This window comes from Elaeis guineensis, chromosome 7 (genome assembly GCF_000442705.2).
Source record: "Elaeis guineensis isolate ETL-2024a chromosome 7, EG11, whole genome shotgun sequence".
Taxonomy (NCBI): Eukaryota; Viridiplantae; Streptophyta; class Magnoliopsida; order Arecales; family Arecaceae; genus Elaeis; species Elaeis guineensis.
In genome coordinates, this window is record NC_025999.2 from 94,084,918 (window position 1) to 94,106,966 (window position 22,049).

General features: G+C 46.0%; 2 protein-coding genes across 3 annotated transcripts; one reads left to right on the forward strand and one right to left on the reverse strand.

Annotated features, from left to right (window-relative positions):
- Positions 1-3,043: 3,043 nt before the first annotated feature.
- On the reverse strand, positions 3,044-7,633 carry LOC105032217 (uncharacterized). 2 transcript variants are annotated; one of them, XR_829777.4, is made up of 3 exons: positions 4,809-7,633; positions 3,902-3,998; positions 3,795-3,810 (listed from the first exon to the last, which is right to left on the reverse strand). XR_829777.4 is itself a non-coding variant. In XM_010906596.3 (2 exons), exons 1-2 carry the CDS (start codon positions 7,435-7,437, stop codon positions 3,419-3,421), a joined length of 3,021 nt encoding a protein of 1,006 aa, XP_010904898.1. In that variant the 5' UTR covers positions 7,438-7,627; the 3' UTR covers positions 3,044-3,418. The 2 variants fall into 2 exon arrangements, 1 of the variants encoding a protein (XP_010904898.1); XM_010906596.3 differs by lacking the exon at positions 3,902-3,998 and having other exon boundaries at positions 3,044-3,810; positions 4,809-7,627.
- A 9,759-nt stretch (positions 7,634-17,392) lies between these two features.
- Positions 17,393-19,248, forward strand: LOC140859367 (uncharacterized). The gene is made up of 3 exons (XM_073261015.1): positions 17,393-17,857; positions 18,152-18,277; positions 19,186-19,248. Exons 1-3 carry the CDS (start codon positions 17,393-17,395, stop codon positions 19,246-19,248), a joined length of 654 nt encoding a protein of 217 aa, XP_073117116.1.
- Positions 19,249-22,049: the final 2,801 nt, after the last annotated feature.

Genomic DNA, 22,049 nt, shown 5'->3' on the forward strand with positions numbered 1-22,049 from the left:
AGGTCTCCTCTTGTAAAATTTTTTTTTCATAGTGAAGTTTGCATGCCCCATGGAGGTGAGCCCTTTTGTGGCTGATCCACGTATTTTGATTGTTTTCTTTTTATTTTGTTTCTTCTTTCTTCCTGCTGCATCGCGTGGTACTGAAAAGATCTTGGGAGGTGGTGTCCTGGCCAGACATCCACCCAACACAAACGATATAGGAGAGGTTGGAGATGTCGGAGTTGATTGGGACTTTGACCTATCTGGGTGTTCCTATCATCGGTCGGCATCTCCTAAGGGTCGACTATAGACCTATGGAGCAGCGGGTTCAGAATCATCTCGAGAGATGGCAACTTAGAGCTCTCTCCATGATGGACAGGATGACTCTTGTGAGATCGATACTTAGCTCCATCCCGATATACCTCTTAGCAAACACGATTGTGCTGAGTTCCTGCCTCAGAGGGCTGGAGCAATGGTTTCAGAATTTTCTATGGGGTTTGGGGCATGACAGGCATGGGATCCATCTGCTATCCTAGGAGGTGGTTTGCCAACCTGTAAGAGATGATGGTCTGGGGATTCAATCCATGTTGGTTAGGATGGAGGCCATGATTGCCAAACATGCTGCTATATTTTTTTTTCCAATCAGATTGTTTCTGGAGCAGGGTAATGAGAGCTTGGTATGGGGTGTGGAGCCAGGGGTCCTAGACCCAGGCCCTTCATGCAGGTTGTTTCTTCCTTTAGAAGGAGATCTATGCTCGCGGACTTGCTGTTTGGGCACAGGTCAGATGGCTGATTAGGGATAGAACTTCAATCGTTGTGAGCCAGAATGCTTGGATCTCCAGTCTACCACTCTTTTGATGGCTGATCTACATGAGCAGCAAGGTGGATGATCATTTGCGTGTCTGCATCTATTCAATATCGATGGTAGGGATACGATCCGATGGAGTGTAGTCGACAAGATGACCTCCACTTGGGGGGCGGGTAGGATGGTTTACATTGCCTACCAGATCTGACTTTCTAGAAACAGCTTGGTCTTCGAGGGTGAGATGGTTCCTACGCATCGATGCTGAAGAAAACTATCTGCTTAATTATAGAGTACAATCATTTCGATGTTGCTGGCCCATCCCTTGATGTTCTTATTTACTGGGACTCCTTTGCTGCCTCTGTAGTGACCCAGAGGGTCATTTTTATTTCCTACGAGCCCTCTCTTTCAGGATGTGTCAAGGTGAATTGATGGCGGTATCAGGGATGGGATGGGTGGAGCAGAGTTTGTCATCCAAGGTCGAGATGTCAGGTTGTTGGCGGTTGGGGGATCCCATCTATTTAAGCCTTCAGTTTTGGGTGCTAAGCTTCATGCCGTGTGGGTGGGTATTATCTTTGCTAGGTGGGAGTTGCGGACGGAGAGGATCTTCATTGAGAGAGATTTTACTACCGTTATTGGATGGATCCGTGATAGCACGAGGCAGCTGGAAGCCCATCCGTTTCTCTCTGACATGTGGACTGTATTTCACCTCTTTGCTGCAGTTGTGATGCGGAATGTCGATCGGAAGGTGAACAGCACGGGTGTCGGATGTAGTGGAGAACTCTGGAGATTAGACTTGATGATAGGATGAGAGTTATCCATCGATTTTATGGGATCTCTGATTTTTTAGATTGCTCTCGCGGTGTGATCGTTAAAAGAAAAAAAAAGAGGAGGAGGAGGAGGAGGAGGAAAAACTCGGATTGTGCAGGAAATTCCGCTAAAGGCCCCGGTTGGAAAGTCTTGCCTGGTGTGGGGAGATCGAGGAGGAGAAAGGCAGAGACGTGTTGTGTCGCGCTTTCCCGATCCCCGCATCTCCCCGTCCGTTAGTCTCCGCGTTCTCTCTCCTACCTATTCCACGGGCTCCCGCGTGGTTTCCCAAACACGTCCTAAAGTTACAGCGAGGTGGGAAGCTCCGGTCAAGTACCATAAGAGAACAGGATTTGGGGGGCTTATTGGAGAAAAACTAGTGATTCTTTCATCTTAGACGCAGCAGTATGACGAGTACAATCAATTTTTATAATGTCGCAGGTTTTCTTGCCTTGGCTATTTCTACTTCCCCATTGTCAACCCCAGAAGCAGGTGCCAAAAGCAAACACTGTCCAAATCATAGAATTACTTGGATGCTCGTGATGCCGTGTTTCAAAAGAAATCCTCCTCCCAAACAGTCCTCATAAGGAATTCTCACCCCACAACCCACTGCTGCCGCTGTCATGACAAGGATGTCCTCTGTCCTGATAATATTCTTCGAGCATTTCTTTCTAATGCATAATGGGTGGAGTTCCCTCCCGCTTCATCCAAATAATAATGACAACGATAATAATATTCTTCAAGCATTGGAACCACTAGCTTCGGGATGCAAGGACTTTTTCACAGGTATACATCTTTCTTCCGTCTGAAAACTAAAAACCATTCACTTAGTTGATTTGTACCATGGATTAGATTCGTCGATGACACTGCGACATAAAATCCATTCCTCATCTCAGTTGTCGTGAATCAAGTTCTGATGGCTCACAGGCAATCCACCATCCACAGCTTTCCAGAAAAAACATGCCATCAAAAACTTTCAACCATCGACGCTCTTTTGCATAACTCTAGAATTGATTCCGCTCCTGCTCGGCCTTCTGCCTTCAAATTCTCTGGGCCATGAACCAATGACGTTCTCCACCCTGCCTAAAGATTGTCCCAAGATCACCCATCTGGGAATCATGGTTAAACTACCCATCTCTATCCTCATCCGCCTGCCTCAAAATCACGCCGCTTGGAACCATGGTTAAACTACCCATCTTTATCCTCATACGCCGGTCTCAAGATCACGCAGCCTGGAATCATGGTTAAACTACCCTCTTTTTTTTTTACGTACAGTTAAACTACCATCTTTGTCCTCATAAGCCTGCCTCTGTCTGCTTTCAGAGCCCTTAATTAATGGCAACCACCATCTACACCTCCACATTGCTCGGATTTGATCGTTGATATTTTTGTTGGAACTTCCATAGTTCACACAGCCCTTAAGATCTGAACATAGTTTCTAGGATATACAATTAATTACTAAAAATGAGGCGGACATATCATGGGATTATTAACACATCTCATAACCAGTTACAACATTTACCAGCAACATAGGCAAGGACAGGACAGAACAGAACAGATAGGTACCTCCAGAATCTAGACTGTCTCACTGGAAGTAAGAAATTTACCTAGATATACTGCACACCAAGGGACCATCAAGCCTTCTAGAAATTACTTGCATATTCCATACATGCAAGCAAAAATATCTGTAATTTCTCAGGGTGGTGGTGAATGCAGTTCGAGAATTCAAACAGTAATTACACGGTTCCCTGAAAGCAAATTACAGGGAACTTGGAAGGAAACTGGAGATGAAGCTTTCCATCATCGGTCAATGTTTAGAAGCCTCGGTCCTCAAATAATACTCCCCGGATCGGATGATGCATCGTCGTGGTAGTAGGGGGAGAGTTTTCCATGCCTCTTCTCCGGCTTAGGCTTGTCAGCACGCACTTCTTGGAGCATCTTCACTACCCTCCTCATTGAAGGGCGGTTGATAGGGAGGGGACTGGTGCAAAGGAGGCCAATTTTGAGGACCTTTTCTATCTCCTCCTTGGAGCACATATCAAGCTTGGGGTCGATCACATGGTCCACACCCTTCTGATCTACTGTGCTGCAGACCCACTTCACCAGGTCCTTCTCCCCAAACTCAGGAGCCACAGGGCGCCTCCCTGTCACCAGCTCCAGAATGACGACACCGAAGCTGTATATATCGCTCTTCTCGTTCACCCGGAGGGTGTATGCATACTCTGCAGCACATTAGAAGATGATAAGTGAAATCTGCGACAAAATACTTTAGGCATCTACCAGTTGATGAGCAAATATGCGCATGGAGACAACCATCAGCAGAAATGGCCCAAGGGCCACGATGAAACACAAGCTTTGAAGACCAAGGCATCAGCAAAGCAAATTAGGTGGCTTAAAAGATGACATCAATCTGAAGAAGAAAAGTAATTACAGTAATGCATCACATTAATTATTGATCAAAATTATGTTAAATGAGACCAATCTGATTCTTTTTTTTTTTTTCAAGAGAGAGATGAGTCCTAATAGGAAAAAGCATATGAATTTGTCTTGAACAAGCATAGATCTCGATGAAAGAATCAGAAAACTTATTTGTCAATCAACCATAGAAAGATAACAAATACAGCTGGTTATTATTAGAAGTATTCAGTAAAATTTACAAAAAGGAAAACAAATATTTCTAGATCGATATTTAATAATATCTAGACGTGCATGCAGAAATTGAGCAGGAACTGGAAAAATCTCGCAACTACATATGAAAATAGATTGGTTATCCATGACATAAGAAAAGCATACTGATTTGATGGCCAAGACCTTAAAAGTTCCATGCGAATCAGAAAAAGATGACCAACGGACAACTAAACTTTCGACTACAGAGCTAAAACTAGTCTAAAGGAAAATAAACAGAAGGAAAAACCTTCACCAAGAAAAAGGTAACCACGACAATTTTTGAGGATTCTCAAGTTCAAAATCTGAAAATAAGGAAAGAAAACATCAAGAACAAGCTTCTTGAAGAAGAGAATTTGAAACATACGTATCAGAACATAAAAATCTGAAAAAAATATAAGATGATATTACGCAATAAAGCAGCAATTAGGAACAGAAGAGCCAACCATAGACATCATCTGCATAACTAATATAGAAGATAGAAACAATTTAAACAGAGGACAGGGCAAAAAAGTGTGTCTAACAAAAGAAGAACAGAAACATGGAATGAACGAACCTGGGGCGATATATCCACACGAACCGGCAATACCTGACATAGATTTCGACCCCTTCCCGATTGCTTCGACAGCCTTTGCAACCCCAAAATCTGCCACCCGCGCTCCGAACTCCCCATCCAACAGGATGTTGTTGGACTTCACATCTCTGTGCACAATTGGTGGCACGCAATCATGGTGCAAATAAGAGAGTCCCTCTGCCGCATCCAAGGCAATCTTGTACCTTGTCGGCCAATCTAAAAGCCCTCCCTTGCTGCTATGCAACAAGTCCCCCAAGCTTCCATTTGGCATGTATTCATAGACCAAAAGCTTGCGGTCCTTGTGAGTGCAGCAGCACCACAGCTTGACAATGTTCTTGTGCCTGATCTTTCCCAGGGTCGCAACCTCCGCTTCGAAAAGATCATCGACCATCTGATCTTCGTTTTCCCCACCCTTTTTTGATGTCCCCCAGAGTTTCTTCACTGCGACCGCCTCTCCATTGCTAAGGACCACCTTGTATACCTTCCCGGATGCTCCCTTGCCTATCACATTATCTTCATCAAGGCAGTCCAAGATCTCATCTTCATTGAATCCTAACTTGTGGAACGAGGTCAGCGTCCACTTAGACTTATCAATTCCCAGCTTGAACCTCTTGAAGCTCCGGTACCTCCAATAGAACCATGCCACCCCGCCAATAAAGACCAGAGCAGCAAGTATAAAGATGGACCGGAGCAACCAAACGAACAGATGGCGATCCTTCCTGCCTCCCGGTGTAACAGGGCACAACCCCGGCAAGTCGTCACACAGGCCGGGATTGCCCAAGAAGCTATTGCGGTAGACCTGGCTGGCAAACAGGGGTGGAAGAGATCCCGACAGCTGATTGTTGGATACGTTAAACTTGTTGAGATTCAAGTTCTGCAATTGGACAGGGATCTCGCCGATGAGTATGTTGTTTGAGAGATCGAGATAGTTGAGCACCGGTAGGTCGCCAAGCTCCGGCGGTATTCCACCAGTGAAACCATTATAAGAGAGGTTCAGCTCAGTGAGCCTTTTCCAGGATTCGATTCCTCTGAGCAACTCCCCGGAGAGGGAATTGTTGCAGAGGACAAGCCGGCCGAGCAACGTCAAGTTGCCAAGGGACGAGGGCAGCGGGCCACTCAACCTGTTATTCCCAGCGGAAAGCTCATATAGCTTCGACAGAGATCCAATTTCCGATGGGATGCTGCCGCTGAACTGGTTATCGGATATGACGAGATTCGAGAGATTCGCCGCGCTGGATATAACCGGAGAGATCCCACCAGAAAAGGAATTGCCTTTGAGCTCCAGAAACGAGATATGGGGCAAGCCCCACATCCCGGCCGGGACCTCCCCGGAGAGCCGGTTGTTCGCGAGCCGGAGCCGTGCGAGCGTCTGGCACTGGCCGATACCCCGTGGCAAGCTCCCTGTGAAGAAGTTATCGATCAAGAGGAGCTCCTGCAGCACGCCGCCGTCGCAAATGCTCGCCGGGATCCCTCCGGAGAGCAAGTTGTCCGAGAGATCAAGAGACACCAGAGGAGAGTACTTGCCGAAATCCGCAGGAAGAGAGCCGTTCAGCCGGTTTTGGAAGAGCTTCAGATCGGAGAGGTTCGAAGCGCGAGACACGCCGGCGGGAATGCTCCCGGTGAGGTGGTTCTGAGAAAAATGGACATTGTCAAGCAGAGGGGCGTCAAAGATGTCCTCAGGAAGAGGACCCTCGAGCTGGTTCGTGGAGGCGTCGATCCGGCGGAGATTGGCGAGCTTGGAGAAGCCGGAGGGGATGGGACCGGAGAGGGAGTTGCCATAAAGCTCGATCTGGACGACGCTGGAGAGCTGGGTAAGGCTTGCCGGGATGGGTCCGGATAGGGAGTTGGTGGAGAGGTCGAAGTTGGTGAGCTTGGCGAGGCGGCCGAGTTCGGGGGGAATCTCGCCAATGAGATTGCATCCGGCGAGCCAAAGCAGTTCAAGAGAACCGAGTTTGGCGAGCTCCGCAGGAACGGGGCCGGGAGTGAAGGGGTTATAAGCGAGATCGAGTTCGCGGAGGGTAGAGACGTTGGAGAGGAAAGAAGGGATGGTGGAGGTTAGAAGGTTGTTGTAAAGGAAGAGGCGTTGGAGGCGGGGGAAGGCCGCGAAGGAGGGGGGAATGCGGCCGGAGAAGTTGTTCCCCGAAAGGTCGAGGTAGAGGAGGGCGGGGAGGGCAGCGAGAGCGCCGGGGAGGGGGCCGACGAGGTTGTTCTCGGATAGGTCGAGGTGGGAAAGAGAAGGGCAGGGGAGGAGAGCGGACTCGGGGAGGGATGAGTTGATATAATTGTTGGAGAGGGAGAGGTTTGCGAGGTAAGGTAGGCGGCAGAGAACGGCGGGGAATGGGCCGACGAGGCCGTTGCCGGAGAGGTCGATGGAGGTGACGATCCGGTCGGAGGAAGGGGAGCGGGGAGGAGAGCAGGAAACGCCGGTCCATTTGCACGGGGTGTCGTCGCGTGGGTTCCAGTTGGCCAGGATGTTGCCGGGGTCCTCCAGGCCTCGCTTGGCATCGAGAAGATAGATGCCTTCTTGATTGAGAGAGAAAGAGAGCTTGGAGAGGTGGAAGAAGAGAAGCAACGGCACTAAAAGTCGCATGGTGGTCAGTCTTGGCAGCATGGTTGTAGCTCTCTCTCTATCTCTCTCTCTGGGAATCCAGTTGGAGCCACGCACTCGTAGCTATATGATGGTGGTGAGTTCTGGGAGAAGGGAGGGGGGGAAGGAAGTTCCAAGGGGCGTCCCTTCCATCAGCCTCATCACTGCTGAAAGGGAGAGGAAGAGAGAGGATAAGAGACTGGGGCAAGTGGGTGGTGGGGCGGGCATGGGCACTTACAACGTGAGTGAATGAGATATTTTAAAATGTTGAGAAAGAAACTGGTCTTGTCCTCGGGGGAGTTATTTTAATGACCCATTGTTTACGGTAATGGAATAGCGTCGTGATCTGGCTACAGTGCTGTTGCCGTCCTCAATACCTGCCTTCTACTCTAGATTTTAGGAAACACTGGACAGGGCGCCTAAAGCCTATCCATCTGGTTACCAACCATTTGAAAGAGGTGGACAAGAACATCTATGAATACTCTACTCTTAGAAGGGTTGGTCGTGTCAGGGATGATGTTTTTTTTTTTCTTTTTTTTAAAGATTACGAATTATGTTAACTTTGTTTTTCCTAGGTGGTTGGCCGGATGAGATTTGATAATGATTATTTAGATTAAATTCCTGAATATCCCGTTTCTGCTTATATGTCTTTCATTTTGAGTGCCAAATCATGGTTGTTTAGAAGTTTAAATAAATTATTATTATACTTCACGTTGATTCTGTACGTAATACACACGCAACGTCTAGAAATATCATATTCTCATGTCACTAGCGAGATCTCTACTTCTAGTTTGCAAGGGATCCGAAGCCTAAAAAAACATGGTTAGACACTATTGCCACCTCCCAGTTATGTGGGTTCTAAACGATGTGCAGTTGTTGATCCAAGCTTACAGGTCCATTCTCTGCATCGCGACTTATAATTTACTTGCATGGATTAAACCCACGTGAAGCGCTGAGGATAGATTTGGACTCTGGGTTTGACCGACTGCTGTGTCCTCGAGTCCCGTATTGAATATGTGTGTTCTAATTTGATAATAATGGGCAAGCCCCACTTAGCATTGACTGGCTGTTACCTTCTTTTGTCGGTTTGTGTGAGATATATTTAACCCAAACCCGCACATTATTGGCAAACCCTAAATCGAATTTAATAATCCGAATATTAGGTACAGGTTACATCTAAACCGTGATGAAGTTATTAGGGTTCACCTACCATCTCCATAGGCTTATACTTATTTATCTAACGGTGATGATTTTTTAACATGTTTGATGACTTTATTCTTTTTATCCGAGGCTCATCCTCTCTCTCTAATCTCTTGTTTCTTTAATTTAAAATAAAAAAATGTTCAAATCATGTTTAATGAGATGAGTTTTTTTTTTTTCCTTAAAAAAAAGAAAAACCCACAGGCTATACGGTCAGTATGTAAAGATAAAAGATGTTTATATAAATTCCAACACATGCAAAGACTTTCTAGCTACTGTGATGATCATGATGTTGATAGTGATTGCATGAATAAATTAAAATAAATAATAAAAATATAAAAATATAAAAATATTTTTTATTTATAAATTATGATTTATATAATTTTTTTTAATTATATAAAAAATATAAATAAAATTTAAATACGTAATCACATCAGTGGATAAATCAGAATAGACAGATAGCAACCGTGTTGGATGTAGTTGGATCGGATGAGGTTAGATAAAAAGATCTGTAAATCTGATTCGATTTTATTATTAAATTAGGTTAAAATTTTATTTGGATTAAAATTTGATTATTTTATGAAATAAATTATTTAACCCGAGGTATCGCAGATTGAATTAAATTAAACAGGGTGAAGCATTGTCACTCCTTTGATGCCAGTACCATCACACAGAACCGGTGCGGACGTCATGAATACCAGAAATAATTCATGGGGGCGGTGTTCCAAAGAAGCAATGCAACCCACCCGAGCTTCTAATTCCGTTTTAATAATTCCCCTCCCCAGTTGTATACCACATTTAAGAACCATGGTTGGCGCTTTGGTCCCAACTTTTCCTCCCGACCGTTTCATTTGAACAAGCCAACCAATCCGATTCACATGCCAAACTCTGTAGACACGTGGGCTTCAACAGACCGAGGGTGCATGGGCTTCTCTCTCCATCTCCATCTCCATCTCATAAGTTATATTCCCCCAATAAAATTCCAATTGAAGCGTTTTCTTAGAAAAATTTCAGCCATGTCATCGTCATCTCACATGCATGACCATGGATGAAGGGAAGATGCGACCAGCAGGATGAGAGAGAGAGCCATGCGGAGAGGAGCGAGAAGTCGATCCGCTTCAGTTACTAGCTTCATAAGGCTGTCTCAGTTCAGTACTCCTCTGAGCTCCTCTTCACGCTTTCTATCTCTCGATCTGCGTCTCTATCTCTCTCGGCCTTTGAGCACGAGGTGGATCAGAGAAATGAACAGTTCGCACGTCAGCTGCTGTCAGACTCTGATCGCAAGCCAACACTGCTCCAATGAATCTGGGTCTCTGGCATTCTGCTGTGTTGGGGTTTATGTGCCGATATCAGTGACAGCGGGGAAGGTATGCGGCCAGTACTCTGCCAACCCACAAAAAGTCGTCCTTCTGTTCCCACTTCAGAAATTAACGCCGAACTTTTCATGTCGCTTCTCGGGGGAAGGGGCCAGAGGGAGAAGACTAGAACAATTATCTTCTCAGTCTTCCTACTCTCTCTTCAACCTTGGCGGTGAATATATTTTGGAGCGTTAAACCTGCCTTCATCTTTAAAATAATATATATATATATGTAAATAAATGTGGTAAGAGAGAATCGGACTGGAGAGAACCTCGACTGCTGCAAGGAAGCTGGTCTGGCATTTATTTGTAAAAGCGGAGGGACCGTGATTTAAAAATGAATGGAAGACCCGCCACCTTGGGAGAAGGTTCGATGGCCATTGCACCGGGATAAACTATAACCAGGCCAATTCACATTACAGCTGTTATTTGACTGTTATCATGTTCAGGGACTGGGTAGCCTCCCATTAGGTATATAACGCATATAGATAATTATCTAATTTTCGACAAAAAAAGTTATTTTGATGCTTTTATGTCATGACAACCTTGTAGAATAGGAGTCATGATCATTGCTTTGATACCACCATTTTTATTTTATTGAAAGAAAATTTTAAGACAAAAATAACTACTGAAGACATTTTTTTTATTTGATAAATATAATGTTCCACAATAATCCTAACAGAAATCATTGGTTTAATTTCAAAGAAGCTTAGCCGACAATGATGGTCATTTCCATTGTAATAGCAAACATTAGAGGGAGATAAATCTTTATTAAGGGTACCTACTTAGATTTAATAACCGTCATTTAGAAATGAAAATGAATCATATTCCAGTATACTCAAATTACTTTCATTTTCATCTAACTAACATAAATACAACATGGATATTAATAAAATATTATAATTTATATCTATATTTATTTTCAATATATATAGATTCAAGCAAATATTATCTGAGATATTTTTTTTTATATTATTATTTAAATTTCTGTGATCAACGTAGCGTAACGGGCATCCGGAGCAGCAATGTGGCTCTTTATTTCAAACTGGACTTAATTTTTTACCGTTTAAATGCTATATCAACTGTAAAATAAAAAAATAAATAAATAAAACTACAAATCACCGTCTGTTAATCGGCTGGATTAATATCAGATTCGGAGATTGGTTGACCGGTAAGCAGGGAGCTACTGCCGTCACCGATCCGGTCATCTACTGCACCAATTCCAGCGACATCAGTCCAGTCAGTGGAGTGGTGATTTGATGGGTGACCGGAACCTGCAGAAATTAAACCCAGCCAAGCAAGTCAAATTTACTCGTGGTTGGCGACATGATGTTTTGACCATCCAGAAGTAGCACTACGTCATGTGGTTGTATCCTTGGTGCGAAAGAAGGATTCACTCTCCTTCGCGCCCATCTACCATTGGATCATGCACTACTCGCCACAGATGGGTGATCCAACGGTGGATGGGAGCGAAGTGAGGTGAATCCTTCTTTCTCGCGAAGGGTACAACCGGGATCCTCGTCCGAGCAACGGAACCTAGATGCGGCCAGATGTGACAATGTACAAACTCACTTTTGCTTCTTCCCACTGACACTCCATAAAAAAATACAGTGTACAAACTCACTCATCATCAGCTTATATTGAGGGTCCACATATGATGGGTTGAACGAGCTGGTGAGTTTATAGTCTGCAACTTATTTACTAGGACCCACTAAATAAATTCCGAGGAAAATTTTTGGTTGACCAAGTCGTCCGGGGATCACTCCAAGCAGTCCAACCAATCGAACCAGTTCAAGTAGAAAGCAACATTTGTAATAGTATTTTTTTCTCTCCTCCACCTTTTGTTTGTGTGTAATAGCAGCACACAGTAGATTGAATTTATTAATGATCTATGATAGACTTGGTCCAACAAATAAATTTTTTGGATTTTGCTACAAAGCCAGCTGTTGCGGAGGGAGCAATGTGTCACACAAGCTTATTCCTTCTATGTAGATTTAAAATAGAAGCATCTATGTGATGTGTTGAGGTGGGGCATCCGCAAACCAAATATTTTAAGCTGCAGGGATGGTTAACCTACTGTTCCTAAATAAATAGAGTTGATGACACAGAAATATTATCAATTGCTCTTGAGGATGGCCTTATGGAAATGAAATCTTAATAGTCAACAGTGCTGATCGTTTAAATTGCATGTATAATATTTCTATATGATTTTCTCATTCATCACTTAATCACTCTCATCATGCCTTTTTGTACATTTCTGCATGCTACCATTCGTTTGGTATGATGTGTGGTATTTGGAAAGAAAATAAATGACAAATCTAAGCAATACAGGAAAACTTATACACATGCATTTGAAAATATATATTTTTTTTATGGGCTTTGAAAGTATAGCTTTCCTTATAAGAAACAACTATTCTTTTAAGTATTATCAATTATCCCTTGAATCCCCCATTGAGCACCACTTTTGCTTACAAATTAACCATGGTGAGTGTTTTTGTCTTTAATAAATATGTATAAGCCTGTTATATCTGGTGTCCAAAATACCTAATCTTTGAATAATATTACTATATTACTATGATATCTCTTCTGTTACTTACCAAACTGTGGGATCTTGGCTCCGGTCTGGATTTCGACTATAATATTTTATTCTATGCATAGTTTACCTTCTCGGGAACTTTCCCTTAACAAAAACATAATAGACCAAATCCATATTTGCTAAATTACTAAACTTATGCTTCTCTCCTTGAGATCATCTACCCATATCACATCTACCAGTTAACAGTACTTGAGCACGTATCCCTCTCAACCTAAGCTTGCCGTGTACCATGGCTTCGAGCGTACTTCTCGTCTAAAGCAGTGATGAGATATTCCATGTTTTGAGCTGTGAATATCAATTGTTTTTGTCCTAATCACAAGCTAATTTTTATTATTCAAGAAAACTCTCCCTCCAATTTAATATGCTTCTGGGACCGTTGATGGAGTCCCAACGAAGATCGGGAAGGCATTGGAGAAATAATGATTTGGTTTAGCGATCATGCTTTGCTTTTAAGTTCGGGCTTGGCTAGCTGATGCTTTGAAGTCCCGTTTTTGTCAGTGAAAAGCAAATCCTAAGACTGACTTATGCTTTTAAGTTTTGTTTTAATTTTGTCAGTGAAAAGCAAATCCTAAGACTGATGTTTGCAAGGTGATAAGTGGGACAAATGACGTACTCTTTCTATCCCCCCTCTCTCTATCACCCAATTGCTCTTCTTCGTCTTCTTCTTCCAAAAAAAAAAAAAAGTCAGGAGGAGGAATTGAAGCAGGCTATCCCTCAAACTTTAAAATAGAAACGAGAGAACAAGTCCACTGGACAGAATTTACAGCCAGATTGTGGAGTCTTCTAAAGAAATATTTAACATTACTGGCCGCAATGGAATTTGAATCTCTCTACGTTGAAGGAGAATTTTGTAGATGCCTTGCATAAAAAATAAGTACAAAAATGAAATTATTTGCACAATCCAATCCACGTGTGGCTAAAATGGAAGGACGGTAAGTGGATAGTTTTATAGCAAGCCGATTTGTTTCACAACAAAAAATAGTTATAGATGCAGACCAGGCAGCTGGGATAGCCTGGTGGTTGGGATAAATAAACTTCGACTAGATCCATAATTATAATTATTGCTTCAAAAATATGAAATAGCCACGAGATTGAGATTTCTTTTTTTTTTTTTTTGAGCACGATTTGACGATTTCAAAGAAGCTAGCATTCAATTTATGGGTCATTTATGCTGTTAAAACAAGGGAATTGAATGACCGCAGTTTGAGAGCTTCCAAAGAAAAACTATCCAACTGCTTTACTAGCTTTTTTTTTTTTTTTTTTTTTAAATACACTTATTAGAGTTCAAACAAAAATATTAATTTTTTGGTAAAGACAAAATATTAATAAAAATTTAATTTAAATAAGTCATTTACATGCATAGTATGTATTACATGCTAATAACCGGAAGTTAATAAAACTGTATGCCATGGTGCGTAGCTGTAGGCCGGAAAAAAAAAAAGAGATTAGCAATGGGAGCACTTCTATGACGGCACGTATAAAATAGGGCAATGGTTTGGTAGGGCGGTCTCGTCACTCCCCAGTTGAGGACGTCTCAAGGACCGAGTGCAAATTCGCCTTCAATTCCCTCTGCAAAGATAAAAACTTTAGGCCTCGCCAAAAATGTGTGACGCTCTGTGATGTCAAATAAAAATACTCCGAATTTAGAATCCGAACAGAAGTATCGATAAAGACTAATATGTTGCTGACCTGCTCACAGTAACCTGCCAGGCCCGGCACAGAAAGCAAATGTTGCGAGGGGACCATACTTTTAGCTTGGATCATCGTCAGGAGTACAAGGCGTTTCCCAAGGATTTACTCCCCCGGTGATAAATAATTTTTGGTACGGTGGATCAATTAGCTGGTGGTGGTAACCCATGGTCCATAATGGGGGCATAAAATTCCTCGCCTACTCCACCAAGATGTGACTTCATTTAGTGCAAGATGTTGGCTCTACAGCATTAATCACGTTGTCTTCTAATATTCATTCCTTAAGACTTAAATTATCTTTTATCACAGTAAACATATTTAAGAATATGTATGAGATTTAATTTCACATAAAATCATTAGCGGAAGATGGATGAATTGATATGGATAGTTGGGTCCAAAATCTATAACGACGTAGGTACTTATATTGAATTGGTTTTGTTGAGATATACCGACTGACTCCTATACATCGATTTATCTTCGGAACGGTCCGATCGACGTCCGACTCTACCCACCAGACGGACAGACGACTCCGACAATGACTGCCGACAATATTCGGCCAAAGGTATGCCGGTCAAACAGACCAATACTGTTTCCAATCGGCCGAACCCATATCACCGACTCACCGTCGGGGGTGATAGCCGACGTCTGACTTCCACAAGGCACTAGATCAGCCGACGGTGTTTTCGAGTCATCACCCGACGTCCCGGCAATCAAATATCGATATATAGTCGGCCAGTCCATCCAAACGCCGTACAACCGCTACGGGCTATTGTCATGCCAAGGACATGCTGTACGACCGCCATGGGGCATTGTCCTGCGAAGGACATGGGTTAATCTGATGACTTGACAACCCACGATGATTTGATAGCCTCCGGCGATTTGACAACTCTCCAGTTGTCTGTATCATTAATGGCGGGACCATACCACATTCTACTATAAAATGGGGTAAGGCAACAGTTTTGGTAAGCTCTCTTTCTCCCGCTGAGCCTTTGGGTTTTTTTCACTGTTGCCTAGTCTCCTCTCTGACTTGAGCGTCGGAGGGTCCCCACCGGAGGCATCTCTGATCAGTGAGGACTTTTCTTGCAGGTGCGCGTCCTCGGCGATCAGGCGACGAGGGGATTGACCGCAACAGATTTGGCGCGCCAGGTAGGGGGGTTCGACGGAGGTAAGACAGCGAGCTCCATAGAGCTTGAAAAATCTCTCGAGATGACAAAAATCAGAGCTCAGCGATCGAGAACTACCTGGAAGAGGCCCCTCCTTTACCCTCCATGGCGGAACCCAGCTCTCCGCATCCGATGGTGACCACGGAGGCACAGATTGTGGTGATCGTGCGGCAAATGACTGTTCTGACGGACGCGGTCAAAAATCTCCAACAACAACCGACCCAGTTGCCGCAATCGCTGGCGGAACAACCGGTGGCACACCCGATGCCGTCCAGAAGCAGCCGCCGACGCCCGCATCAACTTCCGTCTCCTCCTCAAGAGCAGCCGTCTCAGCACTCCCACCGAGAAGGGAGGAGGCGGCCATGGCGCGACACCCACCGCTCTCGACGTCCCTCTCCTTCCCAGCTGGAGCGAGCGAGGAAGGAGAAGCGGCCGTGGACACCGTCCGCCTCACTCTCAAATTCGTCGGGAGATTCGACCCTTGGGGTTTCTCAACATCGACGGTTGGACAACTACGAACGTAAGATCGAAAAAATCGATCGTTGGCTTGCCCAGCTCTAGGCGGATGGTCAGAAGTCTTCAAACTGTGTCGACTTTCAGACCACCCAACCTCTCTCCCGATTTATCCTCGATGAACCAATCCTTAATTGGTTCAAGATACCTCATGTGGAGCCTTACGACGGCTCCACCGATCCAGTTGACCATCTGGAGAGCTACAAGGCTCTCATGACAATTCAAGGGGCAACCGATGCCCTCCTCTGCATCGTTTTTCCCGCCACACTTCGTAAAGCTACCAGGGCCTGGTACTCCAGCCTCTGCTCAGGAAGTATCCACTCTTTCGGGCAGCTCGAGCATTATTTCATGGCCCATTTTAGCACTAATCGGAAACCACCACGAACCTCAGACAGTCTTTTCTCTCTTAAGCAGAGAGAAAGTGAGACACTCCGACACTTTGTGGCCCGATTCAATACGGCCACACTTGAGGTCTGGGACCTCAATGAAGACATGGCTATCTCGACCATGAAAAGGAGGCTAAGGGGGTCCCGATTCACATATTTCTTGGACAAGACCCTCCCCCGGACGTATGCCAAATTGCTGGAGCGCGCGTACAAATACATGCGCACGGACGAAGGAGCTTTCGACCGATGCCTGACCGAGGGCACGGGCCAGAAGGAGAAGCAAAAGAAAAATCGGGCTCCTGCTGAACCCAGTAGGCCTCCGACCGATAAACGGGTCTCGCCCCAACGACGGAGCCCGAGATCACCCCGACGGTGGAGTTCGAGACCGACGCATCGCAGGTATGACTCCTACACCCCTCTCTCCGCTCCTCGTGTGCAAATCTTGATGGAGATCGAAGGAGCGAAATATCTACGACGGCCTCCGTCTCTGAAGGCAAAGGACTGCGACCGGAGAAAATACTGTCGATTCCATCGGGGCCACGGTCACAACACTGAGCAATGCATCCAACTCAAGGATGAGATAGAGGCCCTCATACGACGTGGATATCTCGAAAAGTATCGAAGGGACCCACCGACTCGACCCCTTCCCGATCGACGACCCCAACCAACTGAAGAGGCCTTGAATAATTAGCCTACAGCTGGAGTCATCAATATGATCTCCAAACGACTGGATCGAGGAACGACTGCTGAAGGAGAGTCGACGAAGAGGCCACGTCAGGATGATGTAATCATTTTCACAGATGAAGATGCTCGGAGAATCCAAACTCCCCATGATGACGCTGTTGTTGTCTCGACAACATGAGCGAATTATGATGTAAAAAGAATTCTTGTTGATAATGGAAGCTCGATCAATATTTTATTTTACTCGACCTTCTTCCGAATGCGACTGTCGACCGACCGACTTAGGAGAGTCTCTATGCCCCTAGTAGGTTTTACCGGGGAGGCCGTCATAGTGGAAGGAGAAATTGGTCTTCCCATGATAGTTGGGGCCGAACCATAACAAAGCACCGTCTACATGACCTTCACGGTCGTCCGAGTACCTTCGACCTACAATGCCATACTTGGAAGACCTGGACTAAACGCCCTTAGAGCGATAGTCTCGACGTATCACTTGTTGGTCCGGTTTCCGACTAAAAACGGAGCTGGAGAAATGCGCTGGGATCAACAGCTCGTTCGACGATGCTTCCAAATCTCAACCCAAAATAATAAATCGGAGGATTCCCTGCCGGTCGACAAGTTAGACCAATGGGAAGAGGAGGAATGGGGTGAACCGGCTGAACAGCTGATTTCCATCCCAATGGCAAAGAATCCTGAGCAGGTGATCTGGGTCGGGTCGCAGCTGTCCGACCCGGAGCGACAGCAGCTGATAGAGCTATTGAAAGCCAACGCCGACATATTCGCTTGGTCGGCAGTGGATATGTCCGGCATTCTTCCAGAAATAATGACTCACCGACTCAACATCATCCCTGGCATGAGGCCGGTGAGACAGAAGAAACGATCTTTCACCCCCGAAAGACAGAAGGCCATTGATGAGAAAGTAGACAAACTACTTGAGACGGACTTCATCAGAGAAATCACATATCCTGACTGGCTCGCCAATGTCGTCATGGTGAAGAAAGCCAACAAAAAGTGGAGGATCTGTATCGACTACACCGACCTGAATCGAGCCTGCCCGAAGGACAGCTTCCCACTATCGAAGATCGACCAACTGGTAGATGCGACGTCCGGTCATCGACTGCTCAGCTTCATGGATGCCTTTGCCGGATATAACCAGATCCGGATGGCACCCGAGGACGAAGAGTATACGGCCTTCGTGACCGCCAAGGGCTTTTACTATTACAGAGTGATGCCCTTCGATCTGAAGAATGCTGGAGCCACCTACCAGCACCTCGTTAATAAGGTCTTCAAAGCTCAAATCGGGTGCAACATGGAGGTGTACGTGGATGACATGCTGGTGAAGAACGCACAGGCTTCAGATCAGAAAAACCTTTCGCACTCTTCGACGATATCGGATGAAGCTAAATCTAACCAAGTACGCCTTCGGGGTGACTTCGGAGAAGTTCCTCGGGTTTCTCATTTCTCAACATGAAATTGAGGCCAATCTTAAGAAGATAAAGGCGATTATCGACATGCGGCATCCGAACACCAAAAAGGAAGTACAGCAACTCTATGGAAGGATCATCGCACTCAGCCGATTCATTTCACGATCGGCTGAGAGATGTCTCCCGTTCTTCAAAACCCTAAGGCAGACAAAGGACTTCTCTTGGCCGAATGAGAGCCGGCAAGCCTTCGAAGATTTGAAGAAATATCTGACTTCTCCACTCCTGCTTGTAAAGCCAGAGATCGGAGAAATATTGTACCTTTACTTGGCTACCATCCCAGAGACGGTTAGTTCAGTACTCGTCCGGGAGAACCAGAGCCGAATTCACCGACCCATATATTATACCAGCAAAGTGCTCCACGAAGCCGAAACTCGGTACTCAAGAGCGGAGAAGATGATATTTACCTTGGTCATATCAGTGCAATGACTCCGTCTGTATTTTCAAGAGCACGCCATTGTGGTCCTCACCGACCAGCCTCTGAGGGCGATCCTGCATCGCCCCGACACATCAAGATGACTAACGAAATGGGCGATGAAGCTGAGCGAATTCGACATCCAGTACCGACCGCGACCTACTTTGAAAGCCCAAGTCCTGACCGACTTCGTTGCGGAATGCCCGACAACCGACCAAATATCGGAAGATGGGAGCTCCAAAGAAGCTGCGACCTCTGAATATAACCCTGGGTCAACCTGGGTATTACATATAGACGGAGCTTCCAATGCTCAAGGGAGCGGGGCCGGGTTTCTGCTCACTAACTCGGAGGGAGTAGTTACTGAGTATGCTCTCCGATTCAACTTCAAAGCCTCCAATAATCAAGCCAAGTATGAAGTACTTCTCACTGGCTTGAGAGTGGTGAAGGAGCTCGGGATCGACAGCCTCAGAGTCTTCTCTGACTCTCAGCTGATTGTAGGGCAAGTCAGAGGCGAATTCGAAGCGCGGGATCCGACCATGGTGAAATATTTTCAGAAGGTGAGAGATCTCGTGGCACACCTCAAGTATTTCGAGATCTCCTACATTTTCAGGATGGAGAATGCTCGGGCCGACGCACTCTCCAAGCTCACGACATCCGCCTACGGCGCTTTGGGCCGGACACTCGTAGAGAGTCTCGAGCGACCGAGTATCGACAAGCCTGAGGAGGTGCTATAACTGACGATCGAGCTAAGCTAGATGGATCCGATCGTTCAGTATCTGACTGACGAAACCAGCCCCGAAGACCCCGCGGAAGCCAAGCGACTCTGATGGACGACCTCCCAATATGTAATGATGGACGGGCGACTCTACAAAAGGTCATTCTTCCTTCCCTTGCTAAAATGCCTGGGACCGACGGACGCGGACTACGCACTCAGAGAGGTGCATGAAGGGATCTGCGGAAGTCATCTGGGGGGCAAATTTCTGGCCTACAAAATCCTACGGCAAGGTTACTACTGGCCCACCATAAAAAAAGATGCGGCTGATTTGGTTCGGAGGTGTGAGCCGTGTCAAAAGTATGTCAACATACAACACCGGCCCGCCAACCAGCTGACTTCCATTATCGCCCCGTGGCCCTTCACCCAATGGAGAATCGACGTACTCGGCCCTTTCCCTCCGACGTCTGGCCAAAGAATGTTCATAGTCGTCACAATCGACTACTTCACCAAATGGGTGGAAGCCGAACCCCTGACGCAAATCACCGAGCGTAAGATGGAAGACTTTATCCAGAAGTCCATCATCTTCAGATTCGGACTGCTACACACTATCATCACTGACAATGGGCGACAGTTCGACAACCAAAGCTTCAGGGAGTTCTGTGCAAGATTTTATATCACGCATAAATTGATCTCGATCGGACATCCACAGTCCAACGGGGAAGTCGAAGTAACCAACCGGACCATCCTGTATGGATTGAAGACTCGACTGAACGAAGCCAGAGGCCTCTGGGTCGAGAAATTGTACTCGATCCTGTGGGCGTACCGGACGACACCCCACATCCCGACCGAAGAATCTCCTTTCAACTTGGCCTATGGGATAGAGGCAATGATCCCACTCGAGATCGGGCTGCCATCGACTAGAGTTGAGCAGTACTATGAACCGGACAACTCGAAGTGTCGAAGGGCTGACTTGGACCTCCTACTCAAGCTCCGATGCGAGGCTCAACTCCGTATGGCTTCCTACCGACAAAGAGTGGCCCGATACTACAATGCTAAAGTTCAGCCAAAGTTTTTCAGACCTGGAGACCTGATTTTAAGAAAGACGGAAGTTTAAAGCCTCAGAATCAAGAAAAACTATCTCCGAACTGGGAAGGACCCTAAAAGATAGCGGACACCTGCAGGCCAGGCACCTACCGACTTGAGACCCTGGAAGGGATGGCCATTCTCCGGACTTGGAATGCCGACAACCTGAAGTTGTATCATCAGTGAATTCTGTATGCCCTTGTTCGGAATACAACTCAATTTCAAAACCCCAGAGTCTACAAAGTTTGGCTCTCCGCTGTGGGTCGGCCCTCGTCAGAAGTACGAGCTCCGATGCCCCGACTTGGGCCCAACGTTTTGTTGGGAACCTACGGCTCGATCGCTGACGACACATCAAACTCTTACGAGAACCATTCTGTCTACTCTAACGGAAGGCCAGCGCTGGCAATGAAACCTCTCTAAGTTGAAGCCGTGCTCCTTCCACAGTCGACTCTCGATCATTGCGGCTGGCTAACTTACCGACTTAGCTTCAGCTAAGAAGGACAAAATGTCAAGATGACCGCGGTCGCACTTGCGACATACCGACTTGGTCACGACCAGTCGAAGGATACTCGGCTTGCCATCATTTATCATACATCGTGACGTATACACCCGACCAAGTGCCAGACAACGGATATTCGACTTGTCATCGTTATCCTAATCGAATACGTTGGACATCACTCGACTATCAGATTCTACAGAATAATCGTGTCAACGAACTACGTTTGGAGATTGGCCGACACCCGGCCCAACGTGCACGCCCGACCAAGGTTCGGACGATGGACGCTCGACCTACTGTCGGAACGGCTCTCGACCATCAGATCCTACACTATCTGTATGACAGTCGAGACGCCGGCATGCGATCGGGGCTTGCTTTGCCCTTAGCATGGCGCATGCCACTGATCAACTATGTTGGATTCTACCGAACGTCCTAACGAGGTATGTCGGAGCTACGACCTATACACTCGGGGATGTCTCGACGAGACATACACTTTGAACCACATGCAGGAGAAAATTTGAAAAGTCTTCGATTTCATTGAGTTGAAGTTAGACTTACAAAATTGGACCGAAGTCCGATTACAAGTATCAAAGGCGAAACAAAAACAAAATAAAAGCAACAGAGCAGATACTCCGATGACTCGTCGGAATCGACTTCCTACATCGGAAAGAGTTCGGGAGCGACTGGTGTACCCGCTCGGGTCAGAGTGGGATCGGAGGTTGGAGCCGCCTTACCTTCAGTAGCTTATTCCACCGACCCAGGGACGGCCTCCTCCACAGCCGTCTGATCCTCTGGTATTGGGTCGGCCTCCTTCTCTGCAGCTTGGTCCTCCAACCCCAGAGGGATGATGCTGCTCAGGTCGAG

Coding starts and splice junctions, on each gene's coding strand:
- LOC105032217 (XM_010906596.3), bottom strand. CDS start 7,437: ATGCTGCCAAGACTGACCACCATGCGACTTTTAGTGCCGTTGCTTCTC. Junction 3,811..4,808: donor GTGTGGATATATCGCCCCAG/GTTCGTTCATTC, acceptor AATGTGCTGCAG/AGTATGCATACACCCTCCGG.
- LOC140859367 (XM_073261015.1), top strand. CDS start 17,393: ATGACCTTCACGGTCGTCCGAGTACCTTCGACCTACAATGCCATACTT. Junction 17,858..18,151: donor TCATCCCTGGCATGAGGCCG/GTGAGACAGAAG, acceptor GGATATAACCAG/ATCCGGATGGCACCCGAGGA. Junction 18,278..19,185: donor ACCAGCACCTCGTTAATAAG/GTCTTCAAAGCT, acceptor TATTACATATAG/ACGGAGCTTCCAATGCTCAA.